Below are 18,496 nucleotides of genomic sequence, written 5' to 3'. Positions count from 1 at the left end.
TCAGGCAGGAGCCCTAACAAGGCTCTGAGTCCCTCCCACTCCTGAGGCTGAAAGAATTCCCCTGGTCCCTCCTTGGGTCTGCCTGCTTAGGGTCCTTGGGATGGAGTTTCCTCTTCTGTGGCCCCTGGTCTTGGGAGTCACTGACCTCTAGCAGACTGGACTTCTGGGAGCCAGTCCCAAGCTGGCTCCATGGAGACTGCAGGGGGTCTTCTTGAGCCCAAGCAGAGCCCCTAGGAGTGGGCTTGTGGCAGTATTACAGGGGCCTTAAGCAGGGAGCATCCTCAGTGCCCATGTGGTGCCAGAGAGCAGAGCCTACCCATTCATATTACTGGTGGAGAGATCTCTTGCTCCCCTAGGAAGAAGGAGGAAGAGGAGCCTAGGGAGTGGGGGTCTCAGGTGTTCAGTCCCAGCCTGGACTTAGGCATTGCACAGATCTGAGCCCAAGGCCTAACTTGGCTGTGTGGCCTTGGCAAGTCACTTTACCTCTCTGAGTCTCATCCTTACTTTACAGATGAGGAACCTAATACCTATCCCATAACTCTTGATCATGATCAAATGAAATAACTTTGGATATGAACATGTTAAGTATTGCTCATTATCTGACTCACACCAGAGCCTGCCAAACAGTGCATGACAAGGTCCTTACAGCCTTCTCCCCCTCCTTCCCTCCCTGAGTGATGTGGGGACATCTTCTCACCTCTGATTGCCACGAGACTGAGCATTCCATCATTGCCCAGCATGACCATGCCCACGGTACTAACAAAGCTTGCACAGTGAGCCAGCATCTGGAGTCAGGTTGAAGCCATCCTGCTCTCGGGAGTTTATGATCATGAACTAGGTCACCTTACTATGACCCAATAAATGCTGTAGGATGAGGAGGAATAAAGATCTTAGGGAAAGAGGATTCTTCCTGGGGAATACTTTAGAGAAGAGGAGGCATTCAAACTTCCTTATTTTGAAGGAAGTATAGGGGTCTGTACCAAGGAACAGAGGGGATTCTTCTCTTAAAAGAAATGACTCTCCAAGGTTATCACCGCAGAAGAAGACACTATTTCATTTGATAAATGTTTGTTGAGCACCTACTCTGTACCAGGCACTGCAGAGAACTAGAAAATCCTTGCCCCTAGCATCTTCCAGGCCAGCAGGTATTCACGATCACATATCATGCACTGCAGTGAATTCTGGGAAAGATGTACCACAGGATGTGTTGAGAAAATTACCAGGGAGTTCCTGCTTTAGATTTGGGAGTCCTCCTGGGCAGTGGGTAGGTCCAAAATACTGCTCATGCAGCTGAGTCCAAGGTTCCTGGGTCCCTGGTCCAGCCCCAGGCTCACCATTCTCTCTACCCCAGGTCCCGGATGCGCCGGGAAATGTTGGTGGAGGGAACCCAGGATGAGCCAGACCTCGACCCAAGTGGGGGTCCTAGTGTCCTACCACCAGGCCACTCCCAGCCGGACCCTGCCCTGCCGAGCCCTGACTCCGAAGCTGAGGACCAGAAGCCCACTGTGAAGGAACTGGAGCTTCAGGAGGGTTCTGAGGAGCGCATCATGCCCCTGACCGCCCCGGACAGGTCCCAAGTGAGGATCAAGCAGGAGCAGAGCGAGGAGGACACTGAGGAGGAAGTGGGTGGCCAGCCCCAGGACCCAGGGGAGCCAGACAAAGGCCAAGGACCCCCCAAAGAGGAGCATCTTGACCCTCTGAGTAATGATGGACTCCCAAGAGTGGCCCCAGAGCCCCTTATTTCAGGCGGAAACACCTCAGACTGCACCTCACTACATCCCCCCGAGGAGAGTGAGGCTGGGGGGAGGCTTCACTCGGACCCTCTGAGTTTTAAGTCAGCCTCGGAGTCCTCACGCTGCAGCCTGGAGGTGTCACTGAACTCGCCCTCAGCTGCCTCCTCACCAGGCCTCATGATGTCTGTGTCACCTGTCCCCTCCTCCTCAGCCCCCATCTCCCCATCCCCACCTGGTGCCCCCCCTGCCAAAGTGCCGAGTGCCAGCCCCACTGCCGACACAGCTGGGGCCTTGCACCCCAATGCCAAGGTGAACCCCAATTTGCAGCGGCGGCATGAGAAGATGGCCAACTTGAACAGCATCATCTATCGGCTAGAGAGGGCTGCTAACCGGGAGGAGGCCCTGGAGTGGGAATTCTGAAGGCAGGGTGAGGGGCATACCCTGGGCCCCCTTCCTTTTCTCACTTGCTGCCCTAGATGGGGTTTGGTCGGGGGGAGGCTCACGACCACCCAAATATGGACAGCAGAGTTATGCCATTTATGTTTTTTGTTGTAATCCTGGTTCTCTGAAGTTGCAGGTGGGCAGGTGGAGCAAATGCCGTGGTGGCCTCTTCCTTTTGGCATTTCCCACAGCAGGAAGCTTGGGTGACCTGCCCTTCTCCCCGACCCTGGCCCCTCTACAGGAGGCAGAAGCAAAACGGCACCACATTTTCACCTGAAAACTCCAAACTCTTTTAGAAAAATAAAGAAATATTTATAGACCTCTTTTAGATATTTTAATAAAGGATCCTTTGGAATTTATTCCCAGCCGATGCTGTTTTGATATTACAGAGAGTTATGAAATCAGGATGCTGTCACAACTGTTGCGAAGTATACATGGAAGTTGTGTCGTTTTTTTGCCACTAGATGAGATTAAAAGAAGACAATTGTTCAAAGCCATCAGTAAACACTATAAGACTGACCAAATTTAAATAACCTTTGAACCACGGTTTTCCCCACGCCTGTCTGTGAGACACAGCACGTTGCCATTGCCTGTCCGGAAGCCGTGCTGAAGGGAGAAAGTCCAAAAGACTCTAAACGAACACCTCGATGCCGTTGAGGATGTGTTCCATTCTGGTAGTCTGTTCTGCAACCTTGATAACACAGAGTGTCCCGTGCTGTTGTAAATGTCATAGAGATGTGGGCCGTGGCCCAGCGTCCTAGACTAGAGGTGGCATGGTACAAAGCAAACTGTTATACTCCCTGGTTAGGAACCCATCATGCCCATCTGTAGAAAAGATGTGTTTCCAGATCCTTCAGAAAGCTGGGTGTCGGGGCAGGTGCTCTGAGATGGTGCTTCAGCCAGAGTGACCCCTATTCCCAGCCTGAATCATGGCCACACCCAGCAAGTTTCCCCACTGGGCATTCCAGAGAAGACTGGCTGCATCCTCCCTCCTCGTGCTCTCAGAGGGACAGTGCGGTTATCCCACATGCAGGAAAGCTCAGCAGCCAGTGCCAAAGCAGATTCACCCACTAGAGACCCCTGCGGACCTGGTCATCACCTTCTCAAGCTGACCCCGGTGCTGCGTCTGGAAGGCTGAGTTCAGAACAGCATGTCCACGTACCCCAGTCTCCAAGGCCACCCTTCTTTCCAGCGCATGACTACTGGGAGCCAAGACTCAGCCCCAACTCAGGGGAGCCTTTCCTGCACATTTCTTCGTGTGTCTAGGGAGAGAGCTCCCCATCAGAATGGAGCAGCCTCCAAGGTGGTGGTTAAGCTCTCCATTTTACTTTACGTTTTCCAAACTGTGGGAAGGCTAAATTGGGTGACTCCCCGGAATGGTAACAAAAAAGTGACTGTAACTGGTGCCAAGTCAGTGCCAAGGGGAGAGATGGCAGACACATGTGGTGAGTATTTTGAAACCACAGGCAAAACCCAGCAACCAGAAAGGGACAACTGAAGACCGTCTCAGAAATCCCAACTCCAGTGCACCCAGCCCAGGCTGCAGTCCCACACCAGTCAACGTTGACACACCCCCGGAGGAGGGCCTTGCCCTCCGCACACCCAGGCTATGCACTGAAGAGTTTTCCACTGTATACATTTTTATCCAGATGAAGGTATTTTTATATTTTGACAATAGGAAACAGAGACCAGTTTTCAGAGTACTCCAATCTGGGACAAATGAAACATCGCGTAGCCACCACCGCCCTGTTGCACTAGACACTGGGGAAACACCACTTTTTACTCTCGGAACCAACGCAACGTTGAAATCCAGGATTCTGATCCTTAGAGAACTCACGTTGGCTTTAGTGTGACGGGATTTGATTAAGCACTTAGTCTTCTGAACACAGAAATCCTGTCGTACTCAAAGCTGGCAGACCCGTGATCAGCTCTGTCTGGTTCACGTCCTGCAACGGTAAAAACAACACCCACAAAACCCCACAAAACTGTTTCTATGAGAGATTGATGAACTTTGTTTAAAATTTTAAAAAAAAGGAACACATTCTGTAAACAAGTCGCTAAATACAGAATTGTATAATAATTCTGGGTGTCCCGCTTCTTTGTTCTGGAGCTGGGGGAGCACACTGGGGGTCTGAACAGGTCCTCAGAGGTATTTTGCAAAACTCTATTTTTAAAAACTAGTTTTTGAGTTGGGTGCCAACATTAAAATCCAGGGGCATGTTACTTAGGAGACATGAATAGCAGCTCATCCATCATCTTCCCATGTAGACAAGATGTGTTTCCAGATCCTTCAGAAAGCCGGGTGACAGGCCAGCTGTCAGAGGGTGTTGCTTCAGCAGGGGTGACCCCATTTCCCAGCCTGAACCGTGGCCATACCCAGGAAGTTACTCGACAGGTGTAGAGCATTCTGAGGAAACAGGCAAGTCCAGCTTCTCTTGAAAACCCTGGTATCGGCCACACTAAGCCACATTCTAAGGTGACAACAGCCAGCTGAGGAGTGGCCCTCCCTAGACAGCGCAAGGCCCTTGACTTATCTCCACCTGGGCCCTGTGGCATCTGGGTTGACGACTGTGCATTGGGCTCCAACGGCCCTGAAGAAAGAGGGAAGGATTTTTCCCACTTGTTTTGTGGTTTTTTTTTTTTTGTGTGTGTGTGTGTGTGTGGTGCTGGGGATTGAACCTAGGGCCTGATGCATGCGAGGGAAGCACTCTACCAACTGAGCTATGTCCCCAGCCCTGATTTTTCCCACTTATAAGAATGGAAACTGCAGAATGGAAACAGCAGAATGGAAACTGGTTGCTTAGACTCTGGGGCCTGGTACAGGAGTCAAGGTCGTACCCTGTCCCCGCATCTGTGGCTTCAGACCAGCCAGCTGGTAAGCAGTTTCTACTTCAGGGGAGTGTGGGGCGGTCAGTGCCCCAGCCTCCCAATAAGATGCCAAGAGGGACTAACTGGGGGTAACAGCCTCAGACTCTTCCCCGGTGTGTAACCAGGGCCTCAGGTTTCCTCCCTGTAAAATGGGCAACTCACAGCAACTGACTCAGGGTCATTCTGAGGAATGAGCCTCAGCACATAAGACGTGTGGAGTGGGAGTCCAGCAGCTGACACTGTCAGTGGGCAGGTTCCTTCTGTCCACGGACAGGCTGCAGAATGGGTTTTGTGTGTGACCAGTAATGTTGAGAGAGCCCTGAAGTGGCACTAAACATGACTCACCCAAGAGCCAAAGCCACATGGCATCCCCAGGCAAGCTGCCCCTCACCCCCACCACCTGAAAAACCTTCCTCTCACCCCACTTCTTCATCCTGTCCCCACAGTGGGAATTAAGTGACCAAGTTTCCCCACCCCAGCTAGTAGAACTGTCACTCCAACCCTCGAGATGCCCTGACAACCCATCATGGGGCGTGGAGCTGGGAGAAGCAGGGGCTGAGGGCCAAGACCCATCAGAGCTCCCATGAAGGGGTGACATTTGGGGTGGGCCCAGGCCCTCTTCAGAGCTGCACCTCTCAAAACTGTGCATGCCCCAATCCCTTACTTCCCCAGCTGAAAAGGGGGTGATAACAACGACACTGTCCCCACAAAGCAGTTGCAAAGGTTCAAAATGGTTGTAAAATCTGAACTCCCAAGGAGTGTTTCCTTGAGTCCTGAGTTCTCAGCTCTTGAGAAACTGGAAAGTCAGGAAGAAGGCAGGGCATGGTGTCCTGAATCCCAGAGACTCAGGGGGAGGCTGAGGCAGGAGGATCACAAGTTCCAGACTGCCTGGGCAACTTAGCCACCCCTATTTCAAAATAAAAATGGCTGAGAGCATGATTCAGGGGCAGAGGAGAGTAGAGAGCTGAGCTAAGGGCAGTGTGGCAACTGTTCACTCACCTGCTGAGTATTTATTGAGTGCCTGCTGTGTGCTCAGGGCTTTGATGGGGAAGTTCAGGAACTGAGAACAGTAGTGAGGCCCAGGAGGAGGGAACACCGGCAGGAGATGGGATAGAGGCAAGAAGGGGGGAAGTCCTAAAGAGGCTGGAATACAAGGCAGAGGCATGGGAGGAAGAAACAAGGCATCCTTATGAAGAAGCACCGTGGGACCTGGTGGGAAATACAACTTTCTCCTGAGGGCACTGGGGAGCCATGGAGGGAGTGAGGCCTGGCGTTCGGGTGGGCAGACTTGTACTCTAAGGAAATTAGGAGGTTCCACCTGCTGGGAGATGGCAGGCCAGAGGATAGCACCAGGGTCCTTCTACACGGGCCTCCACGCTGCTTGCTTCCCCACCCCTGTCTGCCTTGTCTCCTGGTTGAGCCACACACACACACACACACACACACATTTGGCAGCAGCTGCACATCCCAGGTGAATAAACAAAGCCAGACCTGGCCTCAGGGCCCTGGCCTCTGGGCTAGGGGGTCACTTGAAAGCCTGGCTCCACAGTCAAGGTACAGTTTGCATTGCAATGGAAACTGGGCTGCCTGCCCCATGCTAAATCCACCCTCCAATGTAAGAGCACTGGGGCAGGGGCTCAGGCAGGGGACTGCCCAGAAAGGCAGCTGGGTGACCTTGGCCAAGGTGACTCCTTACTCCAGGTCCCCCTTGACTTTAATGGCCTGCGGCCTCGGGCCAGTGCCCTGAGGTGTAGCAATGAAAGCACTGGCTTTGAGCTGAGTCTGCCCTGGGTTTACCTCCACCATGGGTCACCCCAGGGCCCTTCAGTGAGCCTGGGTTTCCTCATCTGTACAATGGCATGGTCATAGCAGCATCTTCTCGGTTTACAGCTGTCCTTACTGTACAACAAACAATGCCACAACCTCATGGCTTAAAGCAAGAAACGTTTGTGTTCCACAGCTTCTGTGGGCCAGGAATCTGGGGCCGACCTGACTGGCTGGTTCTGGCTGGCGGACTCTCAGGTTTCACTTACGCCATCAGCGAGGGCTGCAGTTAACCAAGGCAGCACTGGGGCTGGCCACCTGCTTCCAAGATGGTGCACTCCCACGGCCACCAGGCAGGTGGGCCTCAGTCCCTTTCCAGTTGGGCCTCTCCGTGCGGCAGGTGAATTTTCAGAATACCAAGGTGGAAGCTACAGGGTACTCTGTGACCTAAATTTGGAAGTCCTATTATCCTGTCCCCAGCATCCTATTAGCCCCACAGGCTGCCTAAGATTTGGTGTGGGAGGGTGGGGAAGCAAGAGGAGGAGGCAAGTTTTACTTAAGAGAGGGATAGCACACCTGTGATCCCAGCAGCTCAAGAGGCCAAGGCAGGAGGGTTGGGAGTTCAAAGCCAACCTCAGTAACTTAATGAGGCGCTAAGTAACTCAGTGAGGCCCTGGCTCTAAATAAAATACAAAAAAGAGCTGGGGATGTGGCTCAGTGGTTGAGCATCCCCAGTACCAAACAAAAGGGGGACAGAAGTAGAGGAGACTTCTCCAGAGAGAAGGGGGCCCGGAGCTGGGTGCCTGTAGGAGGGGTGTGTCTTGCTCTTTTACGGACCCCAGAATCCCCCCACCGTCTCTTTCTTCTCCATGTGTCTACCCGAGGGCAGGAAGGAGCAGCACAGGGTAATGGCAGTGTTGGGAAGTGTGATTAGCTGTTAGCAACCAGCAATACCCAGCCCTCAGTGCCCCAGCTGGCTCAAATGCGGTCTAAAGGTGGAGCCACTGATTGGGCATCAGTCAGAGGAAGCAAGGCCAGGGCACTGGGTTGCTTTGGATCTCTAGGTGTGCTGCCCACGGACACTGACAAAACGAGAGAATGAGGATTCGAGAGTAAATATTCCTTGAGTGTCTTGTCGCAGGCAAGAACCACTGGGTTGAAAGAAACCGCACATAGTTGACGGGGGGACCCCAGGCAGGGGCCTGTGTGGAGTCCGCTTTGATCTGTCCAGTTCTCTAACAGGTCTGGTTGTCTTCTCTGACATCAGGACTTCCTGGTCCATCAGGTCTTCAGTCAAGTGCCCTCAGGTACCTTATTTTCTATTCCCCAACTCAAAACTCTCAGGACCCTGATTGGCTCAGCCTGTGTTTTGACACCAATGCTTGCCCAAGGAGCTGTAACCAGGAGGGAAAGAAGTGAGGGAGCATGACTGGCCTCTCTATGACCCCTACCCTGAGGAGCTGTGGTCTGGAGGCTTGTTGCCCTGCCCCAGGACTACTCTACCCCGCAGCTAGCAGACAGCTGTCCCTGGACCATGAAGAGAGGTCAACCAATTACTTTGAGAACTGGCCTGATGAGACTGGCATCCATACCCCACGTGCAGGTAAACCAACAGGGGCAGCTCACTTGCCTGGCAGGATCGGGCAACCCCTTTGGAAGCTCGGAAAAAGAAACACTTCCTGGGCCATGGAGATTGAACCCACTGAGCTGCATCCTTGCTATTTTGAGACAGTGTCTTGCTAAGTTGCCCCAGGAGGCCTGCAGCTTACCACTCTCCTGCCTCAGCCTCCTGAGTCACTGGAATCTAGTCTGAGTCACTGCACCTGGCTCCCCACTTACTTCTTCAGAATGAACGGTAGTCCACTATTCATCTAGACCACATGGTCTACCCATTCATCTGTGGGTGGACACTGGGGACGCTTCCACTTTGTGGCCATGGTGAATAGGCTGCTATGAACACTCTCTAAGCCCCTGCTCTCAATTCTTATGGCATCCACCCAGAAGTGGAATTGCTGGTGACTATTTTTAACAGTTTGAGGAACCACCAGGCTTTTCCACAGAAGCTGCTCCATTTCACATCCCCACAGACACTGCATGAGGGTTCCCACTTCTCCAAGCCCTGCCCACACCCGCCGTCTTTCTTCCTAGCAGTCATCCTGAGAGGTGCAAGGTGGGCTCCCGTGGTCCTGGTCTGCACATTCCTGTTGATTAGTGACACGGGGCATCTTTTCAGGTGCTCACTGGCCATTTGTGCACCTTTTTTGGAGAAATGTCTAATCAAGCCCTTTGCCCATTGTTTTATCAGGTAGTTTTGTTGTGACTGTCAATGCTGTTGGGTTCTGGGGTTTCTACATACTCTGCACGTCACTCCTTAACCAGATTGCAAAATGATTTGCACATAGTTTCTTATGGCCCATCTTTTAAAAAGCCTTCATCAGAAAATGCAAAAAAAAAAAAAAAAAAAAACCCTCAGCTGGACTTAGTGTGTTATTTTACCACCATGGAGAGTTTCATTCCATTTGGGATGCTGAGATGGAGCTGTTGGGACAGGTAGCAGGCACACACTCACCAAGTGTGTGTTAGGTAAGGGGAGGGGGTAGGGTAGAGCTGTAGGAGTGGGCAATTGGCATCTGATCTAACCACAGAGCAGGGACAAAGCCCTGCTCAGAATCTTAGGAGGTGCAGAGCCACATGGGGAGGAGACCTCTCTTTTGGGAGAGCAGAAATGGAAGGCTTCCAGGGAAAGGATGAGAAGCAGCGGCCTCCCTCACTGTTGAGAGAGCCCCACTTGAGCACTGACCTTGCCAAGCCAAGAGCACTCTACAGCTGGTTATCCAGAACTACCTGCCTCAGAAGTCTCTGGCTTATCTATTAGGAAGCTCAGGCAACAGACAACAAAAAAATCCCATTCATGGCTCTACACAAGAACATCTATTACCTCAAATAACAAGATGTCTAGAAGAAAGGCAGGTTCCTGGGTCCACTGATGCAGCTGTTCAAGGCCATTTTCAATCTCACATGGGCATTTTCTTTAGAGTGGCCTACTTTGTGACGGCAAGGTGACTGCCACAGCCCCAGACGTCACCAACATCAACTCCCCACCAGAGGGCAACTCTCTATGTTCTCTTTTAAGAAGACCCTTCCGCTCACATGGCCTTTGGTAGCTAAGGTTTAGCCAATCCCTGCAGGTCCAACAGCAGCAGTGTAACCAGCCATTCAAGGTGGATGGACGTTGGGCAGCCTGCCCTGACCTCTTGCCTGCATGCTCCCTTTGAGGGTCTCACCCTCACTCCAGTGGCTTCTCAGAATATTCCTTCCGCCATGTACAGTGTCCCCCTTAGACTTGTGCCCTGAACATCTCCCCGGTCCAGGGGAAGCCTGGTCCCTTAGCAGGTGACGCACTTTTTGGCACTGACGGGCTCTGCTCCCCTGACACCCTCAGGCAGCTTGGTGGCAAGGTTCTGGCAGGTGAGGGCACTTCTGCAACCTCCCCCTTGCAGTTGGCTCTCTCCTGCTATTTCCCTCATTCTGTGCCCATCCCCTGCGGTGGGCACTGCGGTCACAAATGCCACAGGCAGTGCCCTGACTCAGTCTGTGTGGGGAGCCACTTCCCCAGCCCCACTTGGCTGAGGTCCCTCCAGCAATGGGACTAATGACTCAGCATGCGCTGGAATGTTCGGTGGCACGATCTCCTGACCTTAGTATTTTTAATTTCTTGAACACGAGGACTGTAAGTTGCTCATCCTAAGCCACATTTTCCTGAGTGCACATTTTTCCAGGCTGCTGAGGCAGACCTGTGACCCTAGTGCTGAGTTCAAGTAGGGCAGACCTAGGGCCCCCTGCATCATGCTAGTTCTCGTCTGTGAAACCCCATTAGCCCCCAAAGACAAGCAGCCTGAGAGGCAGCACCACCGCGGGGCACACACAGCAGACATTACTAATCCATCACAGGCCCTTCCCTCTGAGCTTGGATGGGTGCAAAACTGCTCTTTACTCCAGGGCCCCTGGCAGCCACCAAGAAGTGACGAATGACAAGACCCAGGTTATGACTTCCATTTGCCATCCCTAACAGTGTCCCTCCCAACCCTCAGGCCCTGGGCCCACAGTTGACTTTCAAATCCTCTTCCTTCCCACTGCCTTTTCTCCCTTCTGCAAAGGAACTTTGTGTTCCATTTTCCCTCCTAGTCCTCCTGAAGTCACTGCCTACCAGATTCCCAGCTGTGTGGCCTTGGGGAATACCGTAACCTCTCTGAGCCTCAGTTTCCTCATCTATCAAATGGGCCAGCATTTGATAGCTTCCCTGAGAGGTTGTGAGAATATGTCTGGCATCAGCCACAAGGAGCCACACATTGGTCACCTCCCTTGTAGGGCCTGCTCTGGCTCTGCCAGGCAAATCTGTTGGGGGAAAAAGGACACAATCAGCCAATCCTCGACAGACTTCTTTATTTGAGCCCTTATATCTCCCTCCCAGGCTCACATTTCTCCCCAAACTCAACCCTGGAGGCAGCTGGACTGCATGGTGTGCTTTGGGAGGAGAGGAGCATCCCTTGCCCCCAGGAGACTGGGGGTCACTGTACCTTTAGAATTTGTAAACTTGCACCCACCAGCTGGGCCTAGCCAGGTCTTCCTGAGCCCCAGAGCCTGAGGACAGGAGCCACCATCACCCATACTGTTCAGTACTCAGAGAGGAATGGGGGACCGTACCAAGACTCCAGAGGCACGTGGCCAGGGGACAGCAGGGCTTGCCAGAGAGGGCAAAGGACAGATGAGATCCCTTGTCCAGCACCTTGGCATCTCAGAGTCACCTGTGCCTCTGCAGCTGAGGCCACCCCTCCCTGGGAACTGTGCCACCCAAGCTGAAGTGGCTTTCTTCCTGCCACCCAACAGGAACAAAAGCAGGGCAAACACCAAGATCCACTGCCAGAAAAACAAACAAAAAAGAACATCCTAAATATTTAAAAATAAAATTCACAGCCCCAGACAAGCCCCAGCCCACTGAGCCAGCAGGGAGCTGGGGAGGCCTTGATTGCAGACCCTCCCAATATTTCCCCAGCCCCAGGCCCTTCCTCTTCTGTCGAAGAGTAGGGGCTGAGTCTGTAGGTCACCAAGGAGCAGCCTTCAGGGAATAAAGGTGGAGGTGAGGTGTCCTCAGGGCTCCCTGGTGCAGGGAGCTGAGGACTGTAAACATGACCCAGGTGGAGCCAGGGGTGTCCCGGCCCCAGGGTTCTTCCTGGATGAAGAATGGGCACTGTGGTGAGTGAGAAGGAGAGCCAGTCAGCAGCTGGCCTCCAAGCACAGGAGTCCTGGGAAATCGGGGATACAGGGGCTGGAGGCCAAGCACAGCTCTGCAGCTGCTGTTGCCCACAGGGTCAGTACCTGGCCCTTGCCCGTGTGAGTCAGCAGTGAAGTGCCCCCCCCCCAGGAACCTACTGGAAAGAGCTGCCCAGCCCAGGGCTAGAGGTCAGACAGCCAGCAGAGAGGTCCCACCCAGGCCTGGGGAAAGAGCTGGCTGGGGAGGTGACTGAGGAACGCAGTCAAGGACAGCATGAGGGGGCCCGAAGCTGCTGCCCGCAAGGAGCATGGCCTCCAGGAGGTCTGGGACCAGATGAGCTCATCCTAAGGTCTCGCACCTAAAACCTGCACTTGCCGGCGGATGACCCAGGCAGGGCAGCTTCTCTGGCAGGTGCTACAGCAAAAGGTCCAGCCAGGAGCGGCGCTGCGCCCAAGCCCTCCCTCCGCCCGGGAAGGCGCCCTGGGGACAGAGCCACGTGTCCGGCCAAGCCGAGAGGCCAGTTGCCTGCAAGAGCCAACCCCTCAGACCCCTAGGGCAGCCCCTGGACCTGGCTCCTCTTAGCGACAGGACGGGCGGTGGGGCACAGTCTTAAGGTCCCGGGGACAGGCCCGGCGTCTCTAGCTCGGCTGGGACTTGGGTCCGTGACCTCAGGGCCGGGCCCTGCTGCTGAGCCACTGGTTGCGCAGCGCCCTCACCTCCTGCCCGTACCACTCGTGCAGCCGGATGAAGGGGGCCGAGTCCAGGGGACCGTGTGGCGCCGAGGCCCTGCGGCGCGGAGGCAGCGGGGGCCGCTCCAGGCCGGGCCGCGCGGCGGGGGCGGCGGGGGTCTCGGCGCTCCACACGGCGCAGGCGCAGCCGTTCTCCCGCGGCGGGAGCGCGCTGGGCCTGCGGGGCGGGGCCGCGCCGCCCGCTGCGCGCATGGCCGCCAGCTGCTGCTCCAGCTCGCGCACCACAAGCCGCAAGTAGTCGAAGCTGGCCCGTGACAGCGCCTTCACCCAGCCCTCCATGGCCGCTTGGCTCTCAGCCGCCAGCACGTAGGTGCGCGCCCGCGCGCCCGCGAAGCGCACGGCGAAGGCGAACTCCTCAGCGGCCTCTACCAGCTCCACCGTGCAGCCCTCCAGGATGATGACGCCCACGGGCTCGCGGCTGCCCGGCTCCTCGAAGTAGAAGAGCATGTTGCCGCGCAGCACGAACCAGCGGCGGTGGTAGGCCGCGTGGCGCCCGCCCTTCTTGTACAGGAAGCCCGCGTTGTCCACCGGCGCGTCGCACGTGGCGTAGAAGGCCAGGCTGCGCTCGTTCAGCTTCATGGTGACCGGCCAGGCCTGGGGGCAGCGCGGGCTGTCCCGCACCGGGATGGCCGGTTATTCGCCTTCCCAGCGCCTCATAGCCCCCCTCTCCGCACCAACCCGGCCATGCCACAGGTGAGGAAACTGAGGCTCAGAGTGGACGCGGCCGCCTGAGCTTGCACACTCCCGGGAGCTGCCTGGGTCTCACAGCCCCGCAGCCAGCCTCCTGTCGCTCTGCATCCCCAAATGTCCTACGTGTGCTACTTAACATACTCACTTATTTAATCACACAGCAAACCTTGGATGGTGGGGACTGGCCGTACTCCCATTTGACAAATAAGGAAAGAGGCACAGAATTTAATCACAAGGCAAACTGGGCAGAGCTGAAAGTCAAACCCAGGTTTCATTTCAGGCCAGGCTGTTTCCACCACCCTGGACAGTGTTGCAGGGACTTACTTTGTCCATCAAATATTAAGCACCTTTTGTGCACAAGGGCCACAACAATAAAAGACTGACAGGGTCCCTGCCCTTGTGGTACCAACATGCTGGTGGAAGGAGATGAATAATTAACCAACAGATCAAAGGTTAACACTGCAGCCCATGCCTGTAATCCCAGCGGCTTGGGAGGCTGAGGCAGGAGGCTCCAGAGTTCAAAGCTCAGGCAATTCAGTGGGACCCTGTCTCAAAATAAAATATAAAAGGGCCGGGGATGTGGCTCAGTAGTTAAACACCCCTGGTTCCAATCCCTCATACCAAAAAAAACACAAAAGTATTAAGACTGTAAATATCACAGTCTTAACATGATATGGAAAAAATAATAACCAAGGCACAGTGCTGCAAACCTATAATCCCAGCAACAAGAGGCTGAAGCAAGAGGATGGCAAGTCCAAGGCCAGTCTTGGCAATTTAGCAAGACCCTGTCTCAAAAAATAAATAAAGGGTTCAGTTGTAAAACATCCCAAGGTTCAATCACTAAGACTGGGAAGGGGTTCAGGAGTGTTGGAAACAAGAATAGGGTGCCCAAAGGAAGCCATCCTAAGGAGACGACATGTGAGCAGAGGCTTGGAGGTGAGGGGAGAGCCAGAGCTTTGGAGGAAGGGCATGCCAGGCAGCAGGAACAGCAAGTACAAGGCCTCCTGTGGTGGTAATCTGCTGATGTGCTTGCAGGACAGCCCAAAGGCTGAAGGGGCAGCAGGCAGAAGGGGGAGAGAGAAGGAAGATGTAATCAGAAGTAGTTGTTGGGAAACAGAATAGATGAAGATGTGGGCTCAGGGCCTAACCCAGACTTACAGGGAGGAAGGGGCAGAAAGCACTGTGTACTATTCAGCAAAAAGGAATTTAGCCAGGTGCTGTGGCGCATGCCTGTAATCCTAGCAGTGCGGGAGGCTGAGGCTGGAGGATCACGAGTTCAAAACCAGTCTCAGCAACGGTGAGGCACTAAGCAACTCTGAGACCCTGTCTCTAAATAAAATACAAAATAGAGCTGGGGATGTGGCTCAGTAGTTGAGCACCTCTGGGTTCAATCCCCAGTAGCAAAAAAGAAGAGGAATCTAACTGGCTGTACTTGGCCACAGTGTTTCCATCCATCTTCTCTCAAATACATGATTGGGTAACACTGGCCAGGTAGGACTTACTGGGAGGTGGCACATGGGTTCCCAGTGTGGCCATGCCTTCCCCTGGCTGTGTGCACCCCGTTCTCCCTCTTCACAGCCTCACCCTGCATAGGAGGGTAGGTATGTAATGTCTCTGGGGTGTAGTGGGTCCTTGATTAATGTTCCTGCCTGGGTGGTGCCTTTCTTGAGTCCTAGAGGAATGAGGTCTGGGTGGTGGCTCTCCTCAGAGCACCACAGTAGGGCTACCTGACCCAGGACGGAAGAGACAGTTGCTCCAACCAAGTCCTCATTTTCCTGCTGCTTCATGCCACCCACCTGGGCAGGAGGCTCTATCAGCTGCGGCCCCTGTTCAGTCGCCATTCTCCTTCCTTGAGCTATGTAACTTCAAACCTGAGCTGTCCCTCTCCAAGCCTCAGTTTCAATCCCTGCAAAATAGGGCCCACTCATCCGCACACCTCCCCAAAACACCTCCCAAGTAAACCCTGGTCTCGTATCTCACAGGAACCTCCCCACACACAGTTGCCCATTTCCCTCCTACCTCTTAGGCAGCTGCTTGCTGCCCCGCCCTCTGGTCAGCTAGTCACAGGTCAGTCGGTTCACACGTCAGCTCTGCAATATCCAGGCTGGGTGACCTCAGGCAAGCTGTTAGCCTCCTTGGGCCTTTGTTTCTGCGTCTGTAAAAGGGGATCATAGCAGCACCTAAGTCAGAGTAATCGTGATGAGGAAGACAGTGACCATGTGGAATGCCCGTGGCACAGTGTTGGACACTCTGCAGTGACAACATTTGACATTCTCCTGGGCCTCCCCAAATGCTCCCTCTCATATGCCCAATCTGAGTAAACAGCTCTTAATGTCCCTCTCACCACCACATCTGATCACTAAGGCCAGCTAAACCCTTCAACATATTTCAAATTAGTGGCCTAAAATGTTTACCCAACCCCCCATTTTAGGCCCCTATCTGTCCCAGCTGGGATGGCTACAGTAATGTCTTCACTAGTCTCCCTGCCTCCTTCCTTGCCTCCTCCCTATCCATGGATCTCAGGGTAGGATCCAAATCTCCTCCCCAGACCCCTCTTCTGGGCCCACTAAAATCAACTCCCTATGGAGGGATCCTATTGAAATGAAGTCTTGGTTGGTGCAATGGTGCACACCTGTAATCTCAGTGGTTTGGGAGGCTGAGGCAGGAGAACCACAAATTTGAGGCTAGCCTCAGCAACTTAGCAAGGCTCTAGACAACTTAGTGAGACCCTGTCTCAAAATTATAAAAAGTGCTGGGGATGTGGCTCAGTGGTAAAGCAGCCAGAGTTCAATCCTCAGCACCCAAAACAAGCAAATAAATAAACAAAACAAAGTCATATCCCTTCCCTCCTCTGCTCTTGGCTCTCCCATTGCTCCACACTTCTCTCACAAAAATTTTAACCCTCCCACTGGGTGCAGTGGTGCGCACCGATAATCCCAGTGACTTAGGAGGCTGAAGCATCTTGGGAAACTTAGAAAAAATAAAAAGGGCTGGGAGTATGAGAGTTAATCCCAGTGGTAAAGTGCCCCTGGGTTCCATCCCTAGTGACACACACATACACACACACACACACACACACACACACACACACACACACACACGACTCAGTCTTCCCCGTGACTTCCAAGTTCCCTTTCCTACCTCTTTCCCCCTTGCTCCCTCAGCTCCAGCCACCCCAGCCTCCTTTCTGTTCCTCAAATGTACCAGGCACATTCCCACCTCACGCCAAGTCCACAGCCTCAGCTCCACTACCCCCTGGGGATGCAATCCCTGGCCACCCCCATGCACGTAGACTGCTAATCACCCTCCTGTATGCCAACCTGAAATTACCTGGGTCATTTTTGCCTGCTCCAGGAGGACAGGGATTTTTTGTCCGAATTCCAGTCCCTGACAGGTAGTTGATGCTCAGGTACCTACAGAATGAATGAAGCATTCTTAAACCTCTCCCTGCAAGCAATCTGCGTCCCCCCCCCCCACATGCATGGATGTGGAAACTGAGACACAGGATGAGGAGCTGTCCCAAAGGACACGGCTCCCAGCAAATAGCACAAATAGGGGACTGATTGCCATGGCCCCTGCCTCTAGCAGCCTAGTAAGAAAGGGAAGGGCCGGAAGCTGGAGGGAGCGCCTGGTCCCCAGCCTGGATTATTTCCCACACTGCTTTCCAACAAGTTCAGAGTCCGGCTCTGTGCACCTTTGCTGATTCCATAGCCTGTGGCCAGACAGGAAGCCAGAGGAGGCCAAGTTCCTGCCTCTGCCAGCCCAGGCTGGAGGACCTTGAATGACTTCACCTTTCTGAGCCTCAGTTTCCTCACTTGTTAGGACTGCAGAAAGGTTCAGTGAACTGATATAAGGGGAAAACAGATGATAAACTCTGGAAGAGAAATTCAAAAATATTATCTACTGTGAGTTGAGGTTTTCACAACCTCTTCTACAAAATGAAACGTAAACATTCATCCCACTGGGAAAGGCTAAATCAAAGAATTCTAAAGAGTTATTTTGCAAAATGTTTGATAGGTATTGCGTATTCAGGGAAGAAGCTGTCAAAAGGACAAATAATTAGCCTCAGGTCTCCAAGGGGACAGCTGGCACCAGAACCAGGCCTCTGGGGAAACGGAGGCATGGATGGCATGTTGGCACTCATTTAAGGAAAGAAGCCCAAACCACAAGTCCTAGGGTTGAGTCCAGATGCCCTGAATGTTCCCCAGCAGTGGGCGTAGGGGAGAGGGTGTGGCAGGCACAGGCTGAAAAACATGTGCAGAGAGCCCCTGTCCTGCGCTGCCCCAGTTGGGGCTACAAGGTCACCAGAACCTGCATCCCGGGTTGACACAGACCCTTGCCCTTGCAGGGACTGGCAATCCAGGTGTGGCCCCGCTCCTAGTTGCCCTCTGTCCTTTTGTGTGTTGTGTGCGGGAGCTTCTGAGTTCCTTAAAGGACAGCCAGAGCCCCAGATGGACAGGTCAACCACAAGAGGGACGCCAACTGGAGGGCTGTCCGCTGAGCTCTCCCCAGGGGCCCACGTCCTTTATGGGGATGGGGGTCATCAGCTCAGTTCGCCGGGCAGCCAGGGAATTATCACCGGAGCGGAATCTCAAGTGGCAAGATCCGCAGCAGGGCACCCGAGGCCCACCGCGGCTGGCCACGGCCCCGCGTCCCCTCGCTGGTCTCCTGCAGGGGTCCCTGCCAGGCCGGCCTTACCTCGCTGCGCAGGCCTAGGGCGGTGGCGGGACGGGAGGAGCGGGGCCGGGAGGCGGCCGGCCATGGCCCAGGACCCGCTCCGTGGCAGCGACCCGCCACAGCGGCGCTTTGTCTCCTGGGCGGTGCGGCCGGCGCAGCCGCGGGAGAGTGTCTCTTGGACGCAAGCGGGCGGGGAGGGCGGCCAGTCGGAGACCCGCGGGCGCGCCCCTTTAACCTCCCCCGCCCGCCCGCACAGGGCCCGCCCCCGCGTCCCTCCCGCCCCGCGATTGGCCAGCCCCGGC

General features: G+C 54.3%; 2 protein-coding genes across 17 annotated transcripts in view; one reads left to right on the top strand and one right to left on the bottom strand.

Annotated features, from left to right (window-relative positions):
* The window catches only part of Cux2 (cut like homeobox 2), a 230,097-nt gene extending 225,843 nt beyond the window's left edge, over positions 1–4,254 (top strand). For 12 of the 14 annotated variants that reach the window (XM_078039148.1, XM_078039141.1, XM_078039138.1 and 9 more), the window contains one exon: positions 1,352–4,254. In XM_078039148.1, coding sequence (XP_077895274.1) covers positions 1,352–2,153 — 802 coding nt within the window. In that variant the 3' untranslated portion in view covers positions 2,154–4,254. The remainder of the gene's footprint in view (positions 1–1,351) is intronic. The other 2 variants (XM_078039140.1, XM_078039139.1) reach the window with 2 other exon arrangements.
* On the bottom strand, positions 2,486–18,456 carry Pheta1 (PH domain containing endocytic trafficking adaptor 1). 3 transcript variants are annotated; one of them, XM_078039168.1, is made up of 5 exons: positions 18,216–18,456; positions 16,848–16,930; positions 15,537–15,672; positions 12,795–13,437; positions 2,486–4,120 (listed from the first exon to the last, which is right to left on the bottom strand). In XM_078039168.1, the coding sequence occupies exons 4-5, from the start codon at positions 13,404–13,406 to the stop codon at positions 4,046–4,048; spliced, it is 687 nt and encodes a 228-aa protein (XP_077895294.1). In that variant the 5' UTR covers positions 13,407–13,437; positions 15,537–15,672; positions 16,848–16,930; positions 18,216–18,456; the 3' UTR covers positions 2,486–4,045. The 3 variants fall into 3 exon arrangements, with proteins under 3 accessions (XP_077895294.1, XP_077895293.1, XP_077895295.1); XM_078039167.1 differs by lacking the exon at positions 2,486–4,120 and adding an exon at positions 11,233–11,723 and having other exon boundaries at positions 18,216–18,453; XM_078039169.1 differs by lacking the exon at positions 2,486–4,120 and having other exon boundaries at positions 11,583–13,437; positions 18,216–18,455.
* Positions 18,457–18,496: the final 40 nt, after the last annotated feature.

This window comes from Ictidomys tridecemlineatus, chromosome 2 (assembly GCF_052094955.1).
Source record: "Ictidomys tridecemlineatus isolate mIctTri1 chromosome 2, mIctTri1.hap1, whole genome shotgun sequence".
NCBI classification, from domain to species: domain Eukaryota; kingdom Metazoa; phylum Chordata; class Mammalia; order Rodentia; family Sciuridae; genus Ictidomys; species Ictidomys tridecemlineatus.
The sequence above is the reverse complement of the archived record's forward strand: the minus strand, read 5'-3'. Positions and strand labels throughout refer to the sequence as shown.

Excerpts from the sequence above, each read along its gene's own strand:
- Pheta1 (XM_078039167.1), bottom strand. The coding sequence starts at position 13,406 with ATGAAGCTGAACGAGCGCAGCCTGGCCTTCTACGCCACGTGCGACGCG. Across the intron at positions 11,724-12,794 it reads ACGAGTGGTACGGGCAGGAG|TGGATCTTGGTGTTTGCCCT; the intron begins GTGAGGGCGCTG and ends TTTTTCTGGCAG.